Source organism: Vitis riparia, chromosome 3, assembly GCF_004353265.1.
Source record: "Vitis riparia cultivar Riparia Gloire de Montpellier isolate 1030 chromosome 3, EGFV_Vit.rip_1.0, whole genome shotgun sequence".
NCBI classification, from domain to species: Eukaryota; Viridiplantae; Streptophyta; class Magnoliopsida; order Vitales; family Vitaceae; genus Vitis; species Vitis riparia.
The window spans coordinates 5,800,492-5,823,451 of NC_048433.1; the positions used below are offsets into that span (position 1 = coordinate 5,800,492).

At 35.1% G+C, this 22,960-nt stretch overlaps 1 protein-coding gene across 1 annotated transcript; it reads left to right on the top strand.

Annotated features, from left to right (window-relative positions):
- The first annotated feature begins 29 nt into the window (after nucleotides 1-29).
- On the top strand, nucleotides 30-22,960 carry LOC117911385 (sodium/proton antiporter 1). The gene is made up of 10 exons (XM_034825738.1): nucleotides 30-438; nucleotides 5,930-6,106; nucleotides 6,229-6,357; nucleotides 7,298-7,474; nucleotides 17,038-17,144; nucleotides 19,621-19,741; nucleotides 20,230-20,291; nucleotides 20,394-20,696; nucleotides 22,153-22,447; nucleotides 22,541-22,960. Exons 1-10 carry the CDS (start codon nucleotides 208-210, stop codon nucleotides 22,652-22,654), a joined length of 1,716 nt encoding a protein of 571 aa, XP_034681629.1. The 5' UTR covers nucleotides 30-207; the 3' UTR covers nucleotides 22,655-22,960.

The following is a 22,960-nucleotide window of genomic DNA, read 5'->3' on the forward strand; positions in this document are numbered from 1 at the left end:
TCATTAGCTTGAACAGTTCTGTTTGGTATTATACTCACCATAATCCACTGATTCCACTATTAGAGCTGCTGATTCCACAGATGCTGGAGGAGTGGAAATAGGCAAAAAGTTGCATCCATCGTCCATTCAACTGGGTTGAGTCCTCACTCCACAGTGGTCCTTGGCTGTACCATCTCCTCATCTTCTGCAAGCCCTAGCTGAGCTCCAATGGCTTCCTTCTCAATCTCCACAAGCCTCTCTCCATCACACTCACTCTCAAAACGATCACCTCTCTCACCCGCTTACTCTCGTCCTTGGGTCCCATCTCACCATCGCCTTAACTCCTCTACTTGGAGGTTCAGACCTCCGAAATTGAACGCCCGACTCGAAAACAAGCCCGGAGACCCACCCTCCTCCACCCCGCGAGAGGCCCAATCCTTGTCTGACAAACAGCTTCAGGTTCTTCGTCTTCCCTTTGCTTCCAAATTCTCTCAGTTTTGATTTGTTTCTGTGAATTTATGAGCACTCTGCTTGGTTGCTGAGATAATGGAGGAAAGTGGAATGCTGAAAATGATGAAAATTTGAGAATCGGGATTTTGTTATTTTGTTTTATTTTTTGCCTCTTCTCATCAACAAGACGGTGTGAAATTCACATTGGTTAGTTGGAGTCTGCAACTGATGGCTGGAACATGTTTGGTTGGTTGGTTGATGAAATGAGTGTAGCTGCATATAATTATCATGAAGGATCACTGTTGTGGGGTTTTCTATAGCGGATGAGTTTCGAGTTTGTCAATGATGAAAATTTGTTTCTACACGGATTGCTCGTTAGCTGCTGCTGGGCATTGGGATTCAAAAGTCCCCAATTTGTCTTTTGAACGAGCTCCGACTGTTTGCAAAATTGTCATTTAAACATATGTAGTTTATTGATAGGATTGGAATTTTGATTCAGAACGGTGAAATATCATGAATCATGTCTCATTTGAAAATTTTGGATGATGCTTATTATTACTTCTAGCTTCTCAGTTTTTCTTCCATGATATTTCCCAATTCCCAATTTTCTACTGTGTGTTAAGGCTAGTAGTGAACCTGTATTAAGTTGTTGAAACAGCCAGGACACTCGTTGCTTCTATGTTGGAGTTGTTAGTAATATATTAGAGGATTGGTTAGCACTCTGTTGGAAGATTAGTTGGTAATAAACTCTATTCAAGCCATCTAATATACAGCTAATAAACTGTAATGAAAATCACTTCTGTAGAGAAGAAGCTTCCTCATTTTCTTTAGATTCTTGAGATGGAATCCGAGCCAAACTCTCCTGAAAATGAAATTTCTTTAGTTTTCGTTGTGGCAACCTCTTTGTCCTCCTCCAGATTTCTACATGTGTCTTTTACTCACTGTCTTACTTTGAAATTAGATAACAACGATTTCATCATATGGTGTAAACAAATTCTTGCTACTGTTCGTGGTCACAAGCTTCAACACTTCCTTCTTGCCACGAAAACACCTCCATTGAAGTTCTTGGAGCTAGGAGATGAAGCAGTAGACAAGATTAATCCAGATTTCTTGGATTGGGAATAACAGGATCAATTGACTGTGTCATGGACCCATGGTTGCTCTCCTCAATGTCAGAAGGAATTCTTCCTTGAATAGTGAATTGTGATACCTCAGCTCAGATCTGGAGTACTCTAGAGGTATATTTCTCTTCTCAAATTCGAGCTAAAGCCACTCAATTTAAGAGACAACTGCAAGACACAAAGAAAGCCTCTTTGTCCATTAATGATTACCTCTAAAAAAAATTAGGGGTTTTGTTGATTTACTTTATCTAATTGGTTATCCTCTTTTTGTAAGACCACATTGATGTGGCCTCCGACAGTTTGCCTTTTGAGTGTGATGCTTTTATAGTGTCAGTGAATTGTTCTATTGTCCCGTATGGTGTTCATGAAATTGAATCTCTTCTCTTGACACAAGAAACTTGAACTGAGAAAAACAACAAGGTTCTTGATTCAGCTAATCCTAGTGCAAATCTTGTCATGGGCTCTATGCAAGATGCACCACAAGGGAAGAAAAAGTATTACAATCTTGGAAATAATGAAAACTATGGTCAAGGATATGGTTAAACTTCCAATCTTCCTGGGCAAGGAAATTTTCTTGGATTTCTCAATAATAAAGGAGGTTTTAGTAATAGAGGAAGAGGTTGTTTTAGTGGTTCTAATGGACTTGGAGGATATTGGAATAATAACACCACAATGTTAACTCTGCGGTTGGATAGGACATGTTGTGATGCAATGCAACTATCGGTTTGATCAATCTTTCCAAGGACCCAATAATCACAAATGCCAACAATGCTTACAACTCTAGAAACCATGTATGATAACAATTGATATCCAGATTCTAGAGCGGTGAATCAGATCATTGCTGATGTTGGAAACCTAACGATTGAAACAAGATTCTTTGGGATAGATCAAGTTTATATGTGCAATGGTAAGGGGTTTATCGGTTAAGTATGTTGGTCAGTCCATGCTTATTTCTCCTTACCTTTCTTCCAAAACTCTTTCTTTAAAACATTTGTTACATGTTCCTTATATAACAAAAGATCTACTTAGTGTCTCAAAATTTGCAAAAGACAACATTGTCTTCTTTGAATTTCACCCCTCTTCATGTTTTGTCAAGGACCGGGTCACCAAAACAACTTTGTTGGAAGGGATACTTAAAGGTGGGCTGTATGTGTTTGATCACACTCAAATTGATCTAAGAAGTCAGTTGCAGCCTAATTCTTTTGGATTTGCCTCAGCAAAAGTTGTTGGAAAATCACAAGTGTCAAAACACTTTGTTTTACTTCCTCTGTTTTTGTACTGGTCTCTTATTCAAAGTCTACGCTAATTTCCTCTTCTGTTTCGACCTATAGTTGTTGGATAGATTAAGCCACCCTTTTGAGAAAGTTGTAAGATCCATTGTTTCTAAATGTAATCCTTCCACAATCAATAAACATGGCTCTACCTTTTGTTTTTCTAGTTGTTTGGGCAAAATTCATAACTTTTCTTTTCTCTAGTTCAAAATACATGAAACCGCTCTAGTTAGTGCATTCAGACCTATAGGCCATCACCATCCTTCTCATCAAGTGGTTATTGTCATTATATACACTTTGTTGGAGCCTTCTCATGTTTTACTTGGATTTATATGCTTAGAAAGAAGTTTGATGCACTTCAAACTTTCATCAACTTTAAAAATCAAGTAGAACTTCAACTTGGTCATAAAATAAGGTCCATTAAAAATATTGGGGTGGAGGGTATAGGGCATCACTAATTTTCTTCTTTTCTCATGGTATCATTCACAAAAACTCTTGCTCTCGTACTCATGAGCAGAATGGTGTGTAACTCAAAGAAAACATCATCACGTAATGGAAAATGGTTTTACTCTTCTTGCACATGCATCAATGCCTTAAAAATATTCCCGAAAAAGAGCATTTGGGTGGACAAGGTTCCATCCAAAGTTGCTTTTTTTGCTTGGAAGGCTTCTTGGGAGAAGGTCCTAACTTTGGATAATCTTCAAAGACGGGGCTGGCAGTTTCTAAACCGGTGTTTTTTGTGTGGTTGTGAAGAGGAATCTGTAAATCATATTCTTTTACACTGTACAGTTGTAAAGGCTCTCTGGGAGATTGTCTTGGCCTTGTTTGGGGCTAATTGGGTGTTCCCAGAGAAAGTCAAAGAGTTGTTAGAAAGTTGGAGGGGTCCTTTTGTGGGGAAAAAGAGGAAAAGGATTTGGTCTTCCATTCCTTTGTGTATTTTTTGGACGGTTTGGAAGGAGAGAAATAGATTAGCCTTTAGGGGGGGATCTCTAGCTATTCAGAAGCTAAAAAATTCGTTTGTTTGTAATTTGTGGAGTTGGGCTAGGGTGTATATGGGAGAGGAGTCCTCTTCGCTTTTAGGTTTTTTGGAATAGCTTGCCACTCCCTAAGGGATGGTGAGTGTTGCTTTTGTTTTTGCGTAGGCTACTTTGTATACTCCCTGTATGCTTTGTGGCTTTTTGCCTAATTTTATATACATGCGCTCAATTATCTAAAAAAAAAATATTGGGATGAGTTTTTTTGAACATTTATCTTTCTCATAAACAGATTGCCCACGCCTGTTCTTCATAAAAAGTTTCCACTTGAAGTTCTATTTCATGTCTCACCAGATTATTCACAACTTAAGAGTTTTTGGTTGTGCTTGCTTTCTAAATATCAAACCTTATAATTAGCATAAGGTGCAGTTTAATTCCACTCCTTGTTCCTTCCTTGGCGATAGCTTGAATCATAAAGGTTACAAGTGTCTTGATACTAGTGGTTGAATTTTCGTATCCCGGGATGTCATCTTCAATGAGCATTCTTCCCCTTTTGGCCCACAATGTTCTGCACAAGTTAAACCTTTAGAAGTTCGAATTGATGATAATTTTCTTTCTTTCATACATGTCATTTCTCCCTCACATCCTTGTACTTTTACCAATGCTCCTACCCCTGTTATTTCATAACAAACTCTTTTGTCAAACACTACTAGTAATTCAGTTCCAAATAGTGATTCAATCTCAGCCTTTCCACATTCTGCTCATACTCCAAATCAGTCTCTAAATAGGTCTCATGGTTTATCCATTCTTGAAGAAAACACCACTAACCAAGATGTTGAATTATTAGATTCTGCAATTATCCTAATGTCAACCAGGTTACATATTCCAAACAGACATTTAATGACAACTAGACCAAAGAATGGAATTTTTAAGCCTAGAGTGTTTGTTGCTCATAAAGAACCTGATTCTGTTGAAGAAGCTTTGCAGCTTGATCATTGGGAGCAAGCTATAATAAATGAATTTCTAGCATTATTAAGAAACAACACTTGGTCTCTTGTACCTCTACCTCAAGGGAGGAAGGCCATAGTGCAAATGGGTTTTCAAAGTTAAGGAAAACCTTGATGGAACAATAAGCAAGTATAAATTAAGACTTGTTGCCAAGGGATTTCATCAGGTAGTTAGATTTGACTTTAATGTGACTTTTAGCCCTGTTGTGAAACCTATAACCATTCAAGTGGTACTCACAACGGTATTGACTAGAGGGTGGACAATCAGACAACTAGACATCAACAATGGGTGACTTGCAAGAGGAGGTTTATATGGAAAAACCAACTGGTTTTAAAGATCCAAAGTTAGTTTGTAAGCTTCATAAGTCTCCCTATGTCTTAAACAAGCCCCAATGGCCTGGTTTGAGAAGATGTACAATGTTGTTATTGGTTTTAGTTTTCCAATCAGCCAAGTCAAATCAATAACTCTTCGTTCGGATAACTTCTCAACATTGTACATCTGTTTTGGTGTATGTAGATCATATTCTCATTTCTGGAAGCAATACTAAGAGTGGTGCAGGAATCGATAACTAGCTTAAATCGTAAGTTTGCATTAAAGGATCTTGGTGTTGTAGATTACTTCTTAGGCATCCAAGCGAAACACATTGCAGAGGGACTTCACCTTTCATAGACAAAGTGTATTACTGATCTGTTATGCCGAGCTAAGATGCAATATGCTAAAGCAGTCAATGCTCCAATGACAATTGGACTTCAACTTACAACATATGGAAGTGACCTTGTAGAAAGTGCATAGATGTACAGAAGTGTAGTTGAAGCCTTGCAATATGTTACCATTACAAGACTTGAAATTGCTTTTAGTGGTAATAAGGTCTCCCATTTCTTGCATGCCTTTAAATTGTAGCATATGCATACAAGAACATTTGACCTCATGTCAACTGTTATACCCTTCTGTAATTATTGAACACCAATAAGGAAAAGGAGATTAAAAGATCATATCACTTAAAATATGGCACATCCTAACATTCAAATATTAGAAATAAATCATATAATTTTAGAGCATTGATGTTCCTGTAATACAGTTTGCTTCTTTTCTGATGGTAGTTGCTTACCTTTTGGAATGTGATCAGGAACTGACACCATCATCTGGATCATGTGATCCCCTATGTTCTGTTGATGAATTAAGCTCACAAGATTTTGAAGCCACATACCAGCCAAAGACCGATTTGCTGAAAGCTCTTGCAATTCTTGCAGCAGCTACAACAGGAGCAGTTGCAATTAATCAGTCGTGGGTTGCTGCTAATCAGGTCTATCTTCATCTTGTTGTCTGATTCTTTTGATGGTTTTCTTGTTTGCTTACATGCCTTTGTTCAAAAAAGTTCATACGAATAAAGGGGCATTACAAAACAAATCAATTCTCATGATATAGGATGCTGCTATGGCATTGCTATTTGGAGTGGGATATGCTGGAATAATTTTTGAAGAATCTCTAGCCTTTAACAAAAGTGGAGTGGGGTTATTGATGGCTGTGAGCTTATGGGTTATAAGAAGCATTGGGGTAAGATTCATTTTTGCTTCTTGAGATTATTTGTGATATTTTGTTTAGCTGTAATTTAATATCTGGTTCCTTCTCCATTTGCCTGTATGGATATGAAAGGTATCATATATCAATTTAGGCTGAACAACAAACTTGAATTTATTTGGAGCATTCTTTTATGATCTATCAAGTAGATGTCTTAGTCATGGTAATGTGTTCACCACAGAATTTATTTTCATTGCCTGTGTCTTGGTGTAAATGAAAGTAGAAATCAGCAGATCAAGAAAGGGATGACTGAATCATAATAACCTTCTAAGGTTCTATTCCTGTCATAGAACAAATATGAATTATATATCCCTGCTGTGCTAGAATTTAATGAGCTTCTATTCTTATTTTGGGATCTTTGTCATATTTTATTTTGCTATTGGCAGCCTGTTATGGCTGATGGGATTAGTGACTTAAGTCACTAATTGTCTCTTAATGGTGATTACCAATCCTAACAAGTAGGGGTTGCCTAATTTTCATGAATTACATCTGCTTTTAGCATGAGGAAGTTTGAACAAACTTACAAAAGGATGGTTGATAGCTTATTGCTTATGATGGAGTCACAAATTTGGTGGTTAATGAAACCAACTATTGACTTGTTGATATATTATATAAGTGGATGCTGGCACATTGTTGTTGTTGCTAGATCTACAATAGTTTATATGTGTTTGGATTTTGGTGTTGGTATTTGCTCTTGTTATAAAATTATTATCTACTGTGGATGAAGATAGCCTAGTTGCAGGCTATCATTATTTCCTTCTTATACAAAATCTATCTTGTGAATGCCTCTTCTTAACTGCGCCACTGCAGTTATTTCCATTGGATCAATATATCCATTGAATTTTCATTAATTTAAATTTTGCACATTGAGTCTTACTTTTTATGTGTTAATGCTTGTGTCTGTCTTTGTTTGTAGGCACCTTCAACTGATATAGCTGTTTCAGAGCTAACTCATGCATCTGCTGAAGTTAGTGAAATAGTGTTTTTCTTGCTTGGTGCAATGACCATTGTTGAGATTGTTGATGCTCATCAAGGGTTTAAGCTGGTTACTGACAATATAACAACTCGCAAGCCACAAACTCTACTTTGGGTGGTGAGTGCTTTATTTCATGGCAACAATGTTTCTTTTGAACTTCAGATATTTTAACCTTATTCTTGGACATTAATGTTGACATGGTATTTTTGATGTTTTTTATCAGTCTCAAGTATCAAAACATACAGCAATTTTTTCCTTTTTCAGTAGCTTTTATTCAAAGTATAGTTCTCATGGGCTGGTCTTTTAATTCTATACTTGGCAATATTGACACTAGTTTGTTTCATCACGTCAACATATACACAAAGATCCAACTTATTACCTCTTGATAACAAGATCCTACCAAGTATTTGGAAGGTGCATGTTTGTGTGTATATCTATACATACACATTATAATTTCTAGTATATGACTTTTATTATTTCTTTTTTTTTAGCTTCATACCTTTCTGATTTTCTTGAGTAACCCCAATAACTTGGTACCTGCCTATAGGATGGTGCTACATACACCATGGTAATTAGTGATTACAAATGACAAAAAATGGACAACATGCATTAAATGCAGAAGTTTTTGGCACCCAATCACTAATTGCCGCCTAGCAAGGTGGAAAAAAATGTGACAGAAGTGATGGTGCAAGTGGTATTTTCTCTATCTACATATGCAATATATGATGGTGAGCAAGCCCAATTGCACTTGACTTCTTACTTCTTGCTCTTAAAATGAGGAATATCTAGGAATATATATGGATAGGAAGAAGTAAAGAATAGAGTTAGTGATGTATTTTTTTTAATTACAAAAATGATGGTTTCTTAATATTTGGCCCTTTGCTTCACATGGGAAATAAAGTTTTGTGGGGGAAAAAAATCTTTCTTACAGTGATTTCTGTAGTTCATAATCTACCAAAACTAGATGGGTTTTAAAATAGAGAAATTTTGCAAATGTTTAGACGTAAGTAATTTTGCAATGTTTAGACTCAAGTTCAAATGGTGTTAAGAAGTTGAAAAAAAATAGAAGAAATTATGGAGAAATATAATTATAATTCCAAATTTGAGTTAAAAAATTTTGGAAATTGGTATAAGTAATTTTTAATTTCAAAAGATTGTAAGTATTTCTGCCAAACCATGTTAACTAAGATTTGGTCTATTTCACCAAAATTTTAGAAATACATACAGGTTAGTTTGGGTCTCCATAAATGGTTGAATTTCAGTAAGCTTCCACCTTGTTCCATCCCTCTTAAGAAAAAACTTCTGGCTTTGACCCTGCTTGTACCAGTTTATTTTTATTACAATGATGTGAGATGTCATCCATTCTTGGAGTCAGCAATTTGTTTTAGTGGGTATCAATGGGAGCTCAGTAAGATAGATTGACCCTAAAGTCTCTCTGGACATATCATCAAACAATATTCTAACAACAAAGTTTGTATGGGAAAATACCAAGCTAAAACCTACCTATTGAATCCTAAAAAACCTAAACGACTTCTTGGAAAGATTGGATAATAATCTTTGTTCCAAAATTCCTGAATTAATAATTTCTTGTTGACAATAGTTGGTTAATTCTGAAAATTTTTCATTCTCTCCTATGGAATTTCAATATTTTATTGCATTGTAGCTTTCTATTGATTATAATAATAGATGGGACACTATGGAACTCAATACAGAATCCCAATATTCCAAGTTTTTATGATAATTTTTGAAAAGAGAGAAAGATTTCTGAATAGTACTTGTATATTCACCAGGCATATTTGCAACCTATTTATTATGTTTTACAACGAGAAAAGGAAAAAGAAATTAATCTATTCTAGGCCTAAAATTACTCCTCTAAATCAGTTGCTAATTTGAGGAAATAAATCAGTTACTTAATCGATCTCTAATTACAAGAAATAAACCAGGAAATAAGTTAAGTCAATTGTACAGTAAAGAAAAAAACAAATTTCAATCAAATCCCTACCTGTTTAGGTTGTATAATTTGGCAATTACTGCACCGATTTCCAACACTTCTAAATCTGGTAAGTAAATGTTCTTCCCCTAGCTTGTTTGTGATAAATTGGAATGGTTGAGCTGTAAGTCCCCTGAGTATTATGTCGGCTAATTGTTTTTTTTTTTTCTTTTTTTAAAGGATATATGGGGGGTGCATACTTTGATGAATTGATGATAAACTTCAACGTGCTTAATTTGCTCATGTTGAACTGGATTGTGGGCTATATTGATGGGCAACTTTTTATCACAATAGAGCTTCATAAAACTTTCCTAGCTTATTCTAAGGTCACTAATTGTTTTTTTTTTTTTTTTAAAAGGATATATGGGGGGTGCATACTTTGATGAATTGATGATAAACTTCAACAAGCTTAATTTGCTCATGTTGAACTCCATTGTGGGCTATATTGATGGGCAACTTTTTATCACAATAGAGCTTCATAGAGCTTTCCTAGCTTATTCTAAGGTCACTAAGAAATTTTTTTATCCAAAGAAGCTCACACAGTCCTTGCATCTTGAAATTCTACTTCAAGACTCAGACTTAGCAACCACGGATTGTTTCTTACTGTTCCAAGTTACCAAATTCCCTCCCAAAAAAGGTATAATAGCCAGATGTTGAGCTCCTGTTAGTGGCTGATGTATAAACCTCCAGTGTCAACCTTCCAGTTTTCTGAAGCAAAATACCACTGCCAGAAGTTAACTTCAAGTATCTAAGTATCTGAGTAATATCCTACATGTGTATCTCCTAACAATTGTGCATAAATTGGCTTCCAACACTCATAGCTTATGCTATATCATATATAGTATGTGATAGGAAATTAATTTACCTACCAAGTGTTGATACCTCTCTCTCTCAATTGGATGACTCTCCAGTCCCTCATCGAGTTTGTGACCTGTCTCAATGGGTGTATCTGTGGCCCACACCCTAACAACTTGGTTTCTCTAAGGAGATCTAAAATATACTTTTGCTGTAAAATCAATAATTCCTCTTTTAACTGAGCAACTTCAATCCCTAGAAAGGATTAAAGCCATCCTTAGTGTTTGGTTGCAAACTCTTTTTCCAACTTCTTTTTTGATCTCTCCATTTCTTCTAAATCATCTCCTTTCACAATAATGTTATCAACATATACCATGAGTGTAGTTATTTTCTTATTCCCAAAGTATTTAACAAATAATGTATGATCCCTTTGCCTCTGAATATAATTCATGTTCTCTATTTCCTTAACAAATCAAGCTTTAGGGCACTATGTAAACCCACATGGAGCCTTCTTCAATTGATAGACCTTATTCCCCTTTAAATTTTGGTGTCTCCATATGAACTTCCTCCTCTAAATCCCCATGGAGGAATGCATTCTTTGCGTGGGAAGCCACTTGGGGGAAGGTGCTTACTCTAGTTAGGCTCCAGAAAAGAGGGTGGCAACTTCTTAATTGTTGTTTTTTGTGTGGTCGCGAAGAGGAAACTGTAAATCATATTCTAATACATTGTATAGTGGCTAGAGTGTTGTGGGATATTGTTCTTGGGTTGTTTGGCGCTCAGTGGGTTTTTCCAGAAACTGTAAAGGAGGTCTTATTTAGCTGGAAGGGCTCTTTTGTGGGGAAAAAAAGGAAAAAAATTTGGAAATCCATTCCATTATTCATTTTTTTGACGGTTTGGAAAGAGAAGAATAGACTAGCTTTTAGGGGGGTGTTAGCAATTCAAAAACTTAAAAATTCTTTGTTTTTAACTTATAGGGTTGGGCTAAATTGTATATTGGTGAGGAACCGCCCTCCCTTATGGGCTTTTTGGAATGGTTAGCTTCCAATTAAGGGATGGTGTGTTTTTTGGTTTTCTTTCTTTGGTTGTGAGGCCTTAGCTGCCTTGTATACTTCCTGTATGCTTTGTGGCTTTTTGCCTCTTGTTAATCTATGCTGTGCTTATTTATCAAAAAATGGAGGAATGCATTCTTTATATCAAATTGCTATAAGGGTAGACCAACGTCAGTACCAAGGAATAACAATATATGAATAACATTCATCTTTGCCATTAGAGCAAAGGTTTCTTGGTAGTTTATTCCACAAGTTTAAGTATACCCAGGAGCTATCAATCTTGCTTTATACCTCTCAGGTGTCCCATTTGCCCTATATTTTATTGTAAACACTTACTTAAACCTAACTTGTTTCTTCCTAACATGAAGATCCATAATCTTCTAGGTATTATTTTATTTTATTTTATTTTCAAAGAACTCATCTCTTCTTGCATTGCCTTCCTGCAATTCCCATTCTGTAATGCCTCTTGAATAGTTTTGGGCATATAAATGGAGTTAAGTTTGGTAACAAATGTTCTATTAGATGCAGAAATATTATCAAATGAAACAAAGTTGACCAAAGGATGTTCAATACAATTTCTCTTGCCATTCTTAATGGTAATAGGTAAATCAAGATCGTGCAACATATTGGAATTAGATTCAAGTTTAGTTTCAGTACTTTCTTCCCAGTTATTAATTGGAGTAGCACCCTAAGGTTCAGGAGTAGACTATATTCTCTTAGAGTACACCTTACTGTAGCATATCTCTTCCTCTCTCTTCCTTGGAATATAGAATCCGGAATAACGGACTCAGGAACCACAGGTTCAGAGCTTGTGGGCTTGGGTGAATCTTGAGGATGACTTGAGGAATGAATTGCAGAGCTTAAAACAAGAATAGGCACTGATTCAGAGTCAGACTCGGAAGCAATTTTGTGTATGAAACAAACAAACTTCGAAAAAATTGATTCTCGTTTGCAAATGGCTCCCCTTGAAGATAAGGTTGAGGAAAAAATGACCGACTTTCACGAATGGTAACATCCATTGACATGAAAAATTTCTTTAAGTCAGATGATTGCACTTATATTCCCTTTTAGATGGAGAATAGCTAAAAAATATGCATCTAAGGGCTCTAGGATCAAGTTTTGTTCTTTGGTGAGTATGAATATGAATAAAGGCAATACAACCAAAACTTCTGAGGGCTATTTGAGTATAACCATCAAATTAGGGTATAGCCAAGAACTTGAGAGGGTATTTTGTCAATAAGAAGAGCAACAATAAGGATAGCTTCCCTTCAATAGGTTTTGGGAACATTCATTTGAAAAATCAAGGCTCTAGGAATTTCAAGATAATCTTTGTTTTTTCTCTTAGTTATCCCATTTTTCTGTGGGGTATTAGTACAAGAAGATTGGTGAAAAATTCCCTCTTTTTGTAAGAATGGTGAAAGTTATTGGTTGAAATATTCACTGGCATTATCGGGTATTAAAGTCCGGATTTTTGAGTTAATTTTGGTGCTTACCATTTCATGGAAAACAGGAAATATAATACTAGCATTCGACTTTCATTTTATAAGGTAGACCGAGTAACCCTTGTACAATCATCAATAAAAGACATAAACCACTTTGCTCCAAAAATACTTTGGACTTTTGTGGGTCCTCAAACATTCTTATGAATTAAATTGACAGGAATATTAATTTTTTATTATTCATAGGACAAGACCCTCGATAGGCTCGATGGCACTTAGCAAGTTCATATATGTCACAACGGAAGTTTTGAATCTCTTTGAAACATAGTAGGAAACATTTTCTTTGATAACCTAAATGGTGGATGACCAAGGTGAAGATGGGGTAACCAAACTTCAGCTTTATTAGACCTGGAAGTTTCGAATAAATAGGAGAGAGGACTTGAGCATGTTGTTCCACTTTCACCTTCACGGAGGTGCAATCCATTCTTCTCTCTAGTATGCTCAATCATATTCATTTTATGAAATTCGTAAAGACACCTAAAAAGTGAGAAATTCATAGTACATTCAGATTTTTGGTGATTTTAGAAATGGATAACAAGTTAACAGAAAGCTTTCGAACATGCAAAACATTTTCAATGATGAATCTTTAGTCAAAGAGATATTTCCTTGACTAGTTGTAGTAATTGACTCGACCTTTACCCTGTGTAAGTATATAAAACCAATGTTTTCTTTACACAATAGTCTTGATCGGTCAAAACTAGAGAAAAGGCTACTATAATCAGTAATAAGCCGGGTTGTCATCCTTGGGATTCAACCTAAACATGATTTGATTATTCTAATGCTTATGTTATATTGATTAGGTGTTGCTAAGATCTAAATGAACTAATCTAACAATAAAAATTGGAACTTTCTGAATTAAACTAAACCAAGAGATTTAGTAATAATGAAAAGATGCAAATAAAAATAAAATATCCAGAGACAATCTTGCTCTTAAATTCATATCTCAAGTGGAGTAGGATTTCAGTTTTCTAAAAATAGTTGCACTCTTTTGAATTTGAATCTCAAAACCATTGAAAAGCTTAATAATCTCAAGACCTTTTTGAGGGGTTTGCACATAATTGATGAAATCGGTCATCAATGAATCAAACCTCCAGGGTAAGCATTCACTGAGCCTAATAAGCATAAAATATGCTTTATCTTGATAGATTTGTAAAGAATTTTTATCCTGAAAAAGTTAAGCATTCTGAATCTAGGAATAGGGAAGTTCTCCTCTATAAAGCCCTAATAACAATATATATATATATATATATATAATAACACAATACTAGCAGAAAATCCTGGAGAAACAATCCTTGGAAGGAAATAACACAAAACAATCTGACATCGGATTGAAATCAACATTGGAATGGCTTTAGCATCAGAATTTTGACATCAGGTTCTAATTTCTAGGTGGTGCCAGTTCATTATCGAAATCTAGATGCACAACCAATAGACAAACTGAAACTATTGCCAAAGAAGATATAAAGGAGTCTGCCATCAGAAATGGTGTCGGTTTAATCCGATACAAGACCAACATTGGAACACTATACAAGCCTTACCCATTAAAACGATGACAACTCCAGCTGCTATCAGTTTAGTGTCAGTTTCTTGTCTCTGTTGTTGAAATGGATTCTCCTTCATATTCAACTTCCTATGCAAAATTCTTGCTCTCACAGGTCCCAATCCACTTAAACTTCCTTTGTAAATCAAAGTCTCCTTCAATTTGTGCACAAATTTGGATTTTGCAGCTTGATATTTGAAGTCTCAACTGACATCAGATTTTTGTCAGTTTCCTTGATAAATATTCTCTAGCTTCTGCCAATAATTCCTCACCATCAGTTTGCAAACTGATAATGGACCGTGGTGTTTGATTCAATTCGATAGAAAGAACTGAGAGTGAACATCCTTGAGTATGCTTTTGGAATTTTCGACATTGTCTCTTTTGGTATTGATTCATTTTGACATCATGCATCAGGCTTCAAATCTGCACTGTTCATTGCGCTGGAGCCTTATTGAAATTTTGTGCATGCTTCTTTCCATTATCAAACTTCTATTGTATAGCCTCACTGTTTGAAACGGTATTCAAATGAAGTTGCCAATCCATTTGAATTGGCCAAACCAACAACAACCTTCCTTCATCTTTTCCATGCCCTTTTGTTGTCCAATTGCATCTCTAATCCTTCCGTTGCTTCTTCACCTTGGTTCCATCAACATAAGATTTTTACATTGCCTTGAAACTTGTATATTTTGCACCTTTTACTATCTTTTCACTTCATTCTTCACTAGATTTGAACTTTAGTCCTCAAATAGGGCTTAACATACATGTAAGTTAAAAAATACTGATTAACACTCAAATTATATTTAAAATCCTTGTTTTAAGGCTGGGAAAACATCAGTTTTTAAGTGTTAAAACAGTAACAAACGTTCCATCTGCTATTTTATTTTTTTGATTTCTTAGGCATGAGCTGTGGGTTAGGAAGCAACTTGAAGAATTGGTCATATGGTCCAAGCTCTTGAATCGATGACCTAAAGGCTGGAAAACTGTTCTTTTAAGACATTTAGGGCAAGAGAATACTTTACTGTCTGAACAAAACATGTTGTCCCCTTTGGTTTCTCATGTTGTGACAAGAATTGTTTCAATTTTTCAATATATTCTGTATTCAATGATTCTTCTCAGCTACCATTTTTGTTTGTGGGTTTTTCATCAATGTTGGCCAGATTATTTTGTGGTTTATACCCTTGGTTTCCTCCTTGGCCTCCATTTCCTCTTCTAAAAACATTTGAAGTTCCATGGAGTTGTCAACATGACTCTCAGGTATGTCTCAGCTTTTGGTAGTAAGTACACCACTGACAATCAATTGACCTTCTACCTTCATTCCTTCCTAGGTTTGTGGCTGAGGCAATAGTAGTAGTACCAATGGTGGGTTAATAGTGATGATAACAAAGTTTTTTAGTTGGGTAGTGATTAATATGGAGCCATTCAAAAAGTTCCAATCTAGCATAACGCCTCTTCATCCTTCTTCCCCTCTAACAATTGCAAAAGCTTTCCTTAAGGAAGAAAGAATCTCTTTACCAAGAATTTGAACTCTGATATGAACAAAATCCTTATGTAATCCAATCAAGGATAAAAAACGCTCTTTTTTTCAATAAATTCTTGATACATCATTGCATCTTTACCACATTTCATTTTTAAATATTAATCTAATTCAAGCCACAACCCTCATAACATTGTAGTTTTGAAGCACTAAAAGATGACCTTATTTGGTTTTATGAATTCTAGTCTTGAGTTCATCAATTTGAGTAACATCTTCAACCTTTGAATAAGTTTGACAGGCAAACTCCCAAATCTCCCTTGTTGTAGAGATGAACATACAAGTTTTGTTGATCTTTGGTTACATTGAGTTCTATGACTAAGACATTAATTGAGACTCCTCTTCATCCTGGCCATTGAATTTCAAGCCTCCCTTACTCATCTCTAGCCTGAGTAAATGACTCAATTTTTTTTTTTTTCCATTTCAGGCACGTTTTTGCCAACTACATCCATTCTAGGTAATTGCCTCAATTCAGTTTAAATGTGGGTCAAGTACTCCGAAATTCTCCTGGGGTCAAAGTTGGATCTTGAGTATTTATGGTTGTTTGGGTAATAGTGGAAGAGACATAAGATTCTATCACCTTAGGTTGATTGCATATAAGACGAGATTATTATAATGGGGGGTGACACACACCATAAAAAAAGGATATAGAAAAATGGGTTCTGAACCAACCACGACAATGAAGGCCAAAAGGATACACTAACAATTCCTGCAATTAGGTTGGAAAAAAATTAAACTAACACTGGCAATTGGAATCGGTAAATGGAAGAAAAAGAAAAGTTATTGGGCACAAGACTTTGCTACCATGAAAATAGAGAATGATCTCTGGATAATACTGGTATTCATTGATAATAGTTACAGCCTATTTACAATGTTTTATGGTGTGAAAAGGAAAGGAAAAAGAAATTACTCTATACTAGGCATAGAATTACTCCACTAAATCAGTTACTAATTACAGAAAAAGCAGGTACTTAATCATTTCCTAATTAACAAGTAATCAAGTCAACAGCACAGAAAAAAAAATATACAAAAAAATTCCAATCAAATCCTGACCTATTTTGGCTGCATAATCTAACAATTATTGGATCAATTTTCCAACAATTTTAGACCATCTTATATCTTTCTGGTTATGCTTTTCTTTTGGGAAATATTTGGAGGTTTATTTGATTTTATTTTCCATTTGGTGATTTGTGATCATGGTAGCAGCTTCATCTATTGTACATTGCATATCCGTATCGTTTTTTGGTGTTTAACAAATTATTGTTGAAACTTGCAGGTTGGTTTTGTGACTTTTTTCCTCAGTTCGATCCTTGACAACCTGACGACCACCATTATCATGGTTTCCTTATTGCGAAAACTGGTGCCTCCATCAGAATTCCGCAAGTATGTGCTTAAAAATGTACAATGTTTTCTTATGTGATTTAGGATTTTCTAGTATATTAAATGATAAAAGCCTTACCTTGTATCAAATATCCTGAGTTTATTTTACAAGTAGTATGTATCACAATATCTATCACAGATCTATAACAGTATCACTACTTGTCTTGGTATAATGCTACATTGTTGGTTCTCTCACACTTATATTAGGCTTCAGGTTTTAGCTGATTAGAATTTTGTTCTATGATTAAGTGGGTGTTTGGTAAAACTTAATACTTATGACTTGATGACTTAAGTTGATTTTAAGTTAAATTATTCTTAAGTTGATGACTTAAAACCTATTAGTTGATTTTTTAAGTAGTCTATTGGGCTATTTGGTAAATTTAGCTTAACTTTTTTTCTAAATTATCTAATTGACATATTTACCCTCATTAATTTTAATAAATATTTATCTTCATTAATTGTAACTAATATTTACTTTCATTAACCCTAATCAATAAGTTTGTTTATTAAACATTCATATTAAAAATATGATAAACACATAAAATAATTACAAAATATTTACAATAAAAATTAGTCATAGATGTGGAGTCATAGATCTAAAAGAGACTCACTAGATATTAGGCCAATAAGACAAAAGAAATATAAGATTCAGAATAAGTTAATTATTTTGTCTTAATACTTAAAGTAATTTTTAATTTTAAGTTATGGTATTAAGTTACTTTACCAAACATGCTCAATCTACTTAATAACTTAAATTAAGTTATTAAGTTATATTAAGTAATTAAGTTGATTTACTAAATATTGAACTTTTCTTTTTTTCTTTTTGTATGTGGTTGACTTCCATAATATGTTTCACTTTGCTTCTTGTTTTGAGGTGTCTTATGGTTATATACTCAATTCCCTTTTTTGATAGGTAAAGCAATTGTACTGAAAGCACCAAAAGTATACACGATGTATTCAAGGCCAAAAAGGGAGGGATACATAGGATATATAGGATTGCCCATGCTTTGCAGCTTGATTTGGTCCCCTTTTTCCTAAGACAATGATGTGGGTTAATGCCTTAATATGGTACCTGACCTGCTCCCTTATTAGGATGGGCATTAGATACAATAAAGCCTTGGGCAAGAATTTCAGACCTGATGAGGTTCCAGTTGTATTCTTATACTGTTTCTCCCCTTTTCTCTGGAGACTTAGTAGGCGTAGTATATTGGGTTTTGTGCCTGGAGGCTTGTCTGAAGGTGAGGCTCAAAGCAAATGACTTGAGGCACTAAGTGATAACTCAGACACAATCCCAAGGTTTAAGGCTCTCATCAGATGTTCATCTCACAACTTAAAGATTCATCTTATATCAGAGTTCAAGATTGTGCTTTATAAGCCAAATATCTTCTTTGTGGCTTTTAGCTCTGCAATTCTTACAAATCAGTAATATATTTCTCAAATCTAGTTTTGTTTGATGCCAACAAAATACAGAAGACCTAGGGTAGGTTTAATGTGGAGGCATGTGTATAACTCTGAACGGCATCTAAGGTGCTTTTTGTAATAATTTTATGTGTTATCTTTTGTTTTTTCCATAATTTTTCTATATTTTCTATTTTACTTTTGAAATAAACATAAAAAATTATGATACTTAAGTCTTACACTTTGAGATCTTGAGGCTTATATGTGGTCTCATGGGAGGGTAAAAAACTTTGCCTCCAGCTTTCTCCTTTTAAAATATGTTGGTATCTATAATTTGGACAAACAGATCAATGGACAGAAATCTTTCTTTCATCAGGTTAATCATCTATATTGTTCTAACTTGCCCTTATTTGGATGGAGATAGAACATACAGATTGAGTTTTGGGTTAAGTTGGATTTTTATATCCAAGCCTTTTTATGAGTGCCAAATAATGACATGATTACTGTCAAATAATAGTGTTCTTTTGCTCAAGTATTTGCTAAAGCATGCCACAATCTTGGAAAATCATATAACATTTTTTTTCCCTTTTTTTTTTTCTCACTTTGGTGATTAAAAAGAGTTGATCGAAGAGCATAATATAAAGAAGGCTTTATGAAAATAAATCGTTTATGAAATGATGCATTGGATTTATGTATTGAAAGAAAAAAATGATCCATTGACTTTGTTCTTTTGTCTCTATTTGAATACAAGAAAATGAGAAATACCCAACTCTGTGGAGTTTATTCCCATATTTAAGTGTCATGGACCTCTTCTGTAGTAAGAATTTTTCATAGGACTTGGTTGATGGTTAGGGGGATCAGTTATGCTGAGTATCATTTAAGGTGGCAGCATTTCCAATTTTAGTCTAAATTCTTGGTTGATTGACTCCATGGAATTTGAGGAGTCAACTGATTAATACTGCTCTCTTCTGGCTGCCAATTTTTCTACATTACTAAAATGTCGCCAATCCTCTATTTTTCAGAAATTCTTTGTCAACTTGTTCTGTATTACCTTTTTCACATTCCAGGGTTTGGTTGACAGGTTCCTAGGAGCAGTTGTTGTGATAGCCGCAAATGCTGGTGGTGCTTGGACTCCCATTGGTGATGTTACCACTACTATGCTGTGGATTCATGGTCAGATATCCACATTGCAGACAATGAAGGTTCTTTTATTTTGTCCATGCTTCCATTGGACAGCTATTCTTTTACAGGGAATCGATTGGAATAGATATTTTTTCTAGTATATATAGTTTGAACTTATGGACCAAGGTAATTTTTGTTTTGTTAGCAAGTATATTTTTATGCTAATGACACGTGCTGAAGATTACACATCAAGTAGATAGGACTGAATCCAGCAGGTTCAGTATAGCATAAGTTCTAGGTCTTCAGATTGTCTTCCCCTGATATAAAGTATGATTTGGACTCAACGAGCATTTAAAAATCACATTCTAATTGTCGGTCTTAGATAACTTAAATGTTGTATTTTCAACTGCCATGTTTAACTACTGTGTCTTAGCGCATGTTTTGGGTTTGAGGCTAGAATAGCCAACACACCCTCTATTTCATCACCCCTGGAGAAATTTTTAGAACTGTATTGTTTTGGAATAATCTGGAATGGAAGGGTTCCATGATTGCCTTTTCTTTCTTACAGGGTTTGTTTATACCTTCTGCTGTTTCTCTGGTTGTCCCGCTGGCTCTTATGTCCCTCACTAGGTAATTTTCTTGCATGTCAAAATAAAGCCAGGAAGTTTAAGTTGCTATGTTTAATTTCATGCATTATAGGTAAATTGTTTGAGCTTTTCTTCTCTCATTCAGTGAAGTTAATGGGAAGGGACAGGATTCTCCCAATGTTTTGGCATCTGAACAGATGGCTCCAAGAGGACAGCTTGTTTTCGCTGTTGGAGTTGGAGCTTTGGTGTTTGTTCCAGTGTTCAAGGCTGTGACTGGTTTGCCTCCTTTTATGGGTATTCTGCTTGGGCTTGGAGTTCTTTGGATTCTGACAGATGCTATTCATTATGGTGAATCGGAAAGACAAAGATTGAAAGTTCCACAGGCTTTATCACGCATTGACACTCAAGGAGCCCTTTTCTTCCTTGGAATCCTTTTATCTGTCAGCAGGTATCCACAAACACCATTCTCTCTATGTTATACAGGGTGGGTTTTATGCAACATAGTAACCTGTTAATGACTATCTGAATATCCTATCACTTATAATCGTTTTGGATCATGGTCAGGAAATCATGATGCACTTTTGGCACCTTTGTTTTATCAGGAAATAATGTTTTATCATGATTATACTATATTTGATGACAAATTAAGAGACTGCACCTTTGTAGTAATACCTTTGTTGAAACCGTAGGTTTGATTTTTAGGAGTTTGAATTTAAAAATAAAATCAGAAGATAAGACTTGACTGAGTTCTTTTATTTTGGACTGTTTAGTTTAGATAAGTCCAAGATTTTTAGGGGTTTGAATTTAAAATAAAACCAAAAGATAAGGCTTGATTGAATCCTAGATAAGTCCTTGTGTGTTTAAATTTGTTTTTATCACTAGTTTGAATTAGAGAGAATATCGGATGATATTCTGCAGGATGGGATTGCTTCGTCTATTTAAGTTCTCGATGTAAACCAAATTTTTTCAATAGAGTATCATTCAGTTTCTCTTCCAAATTCAATAACCTTTCAAACAATGGTCAAGGGAAAATTTTCCGACCTTCCATTAAGAAAACATTCATTATACAACGCTATTAAGCACTATTGGTTCTTTCATTCTGAAAATTGTGTAGATTTGTTGTGCATGTACAAACTTTATTATATTTGTTTAACATTGTTTTCTTCCCTGGAAGTAAGGAAACAAAAAATTTTATTTATTTTTAATTTGGGATGTCCAATGGTATAACTACATTCACTCCAGGCCTAGAGGAGAAAAAGGAGAATAATTCTTTAGTAAGAAGTGCTAGTGTTTGATCATTGAAGCGTTGTGGTCTTGTGCCCTTTTGCTAAAGCTCTAAAACTTTATCTGATCTGAAATGCTTGATTTGTAGAAATGAAGCAAACAAAAAATGAAGATATTTGCTGGATAGCTAAATTTAATGCTCTAGAAAGGGAGGATGTTTTAGACTGCATGATAGAAATTATTTCATCAATTTAGTTCGTGCTATTCTTCCATGTCAGAGAGGGAACAGGATAAAATTCTGCTTCCTGGCTATTTTTTGTAAGGGTTTCTTAGGATTTGATTTAGTGACAGGAATTTCTGGGGATCTTGAAGACTGTTAATAGACCCTGATAATGGTCTGAACTGTAGAACCATTTGTCCTAGCCTGAAAATGATAAATAAATAAATAATCTCTACAAAGATAACTAACAAAGTATAATCTACATTTTCCTTTTTTTGAACTTTTTAGTATACAAGGCCGGTTGTCGAAACTCATTCATTGAACTATGTTAGATCTGTTAGAATATTGTACCCATAAGGTGGGACTACAGTTTTGTTGACTACTATATCTGTTAGATGTGGCATCAGGGGTTAAAACTATACTTTTCCTGTTCTAAAAATTTTGAATTCTCCTTTTGTAGTCTTGAGGCAGCAGGGATTCTCCGGGAATTAGCAAATTACCTTGATGCACATATCCCTAATGTTGAACTTATTGCAAGTTCAATAGGTGTCGTGTCAGCAATTATAGACAATGTTCCACTGGTTGCAGCGACAATGGGAATGTATGACCTTACCTCATACCCCCAAGACTCTGAGTTCTGGCAGCTGATTGCCTATTGTGCTGGTACGGGTGGATCCATGCTAGTTATTGGCTCTGCTGCTGGAGTTGCATTTATGGGGATGGAAAAAGTGGACTTCTTTTGGTACTTAAGGAAGGTATGTGCTGCGGTGCTGCTATTTGATGATAATTCAGTTTTAATTAGAACTGGAAACTTTCCTTAGTGAAAGAAATTGTTTCCTTTTATGCAGGTGAGTGGGTTTGCCTTTGCAGGCTATGCTGCTGGTATTGCTGCCTACCTAGCACTTCATAACCTCCACATTTCCACAACTCTAGCTCATGTTCCTTTCTTCTCTGGTTCATAAATCATGGTGCTCAGATTTTGATGCTTTCTGGCTCCCCAAATGGCAGTGTACATCACAAAATGTGGTGGCTCACATGATATTGGCATGACAATATTATGGGACCATTTTAATTAGACCCAGAGATGCAGATTGTGGCAACTTTTATGGAAAAAAAAATATAATGCTGCCAAGAGTCTAATAATATTCTCTTTCCTGCTAAGAAAGCAGCCCTAAAGGAAGCATGTATGAAGTGCACTCAGACATTCATCTTCAGATGTACATTTTTTTTGCAAACCCAAATAAAAATGATATTTCAATTTCCATAAA

Excerpts from the sequence above, each read along its gene's own strand:
- LOC117911385 (XM_034825738.1), top strand. The coding sequence starts at position 208 with ATGGCTTCCTTCTCAATCTCCACAAGCCTCTCTCCATCACACTCACTC. Across the intron at positions 20,697-22,152 it reads ATCCTTTTATCTGTCAGCAG|TCTTGAGGCAGCAGGGATTC; the intron begins GTATCCACAAAC and ends CTCCTTTTGTAG. Across the intron at positions 22,448-22,540 it reads TCTTTTGGTACTTAAGGAAG|GTGAGTGGGTTTGCCTTTGC; the intron begins GTATGTGCTGCG and ends CCTTTTATGCAG.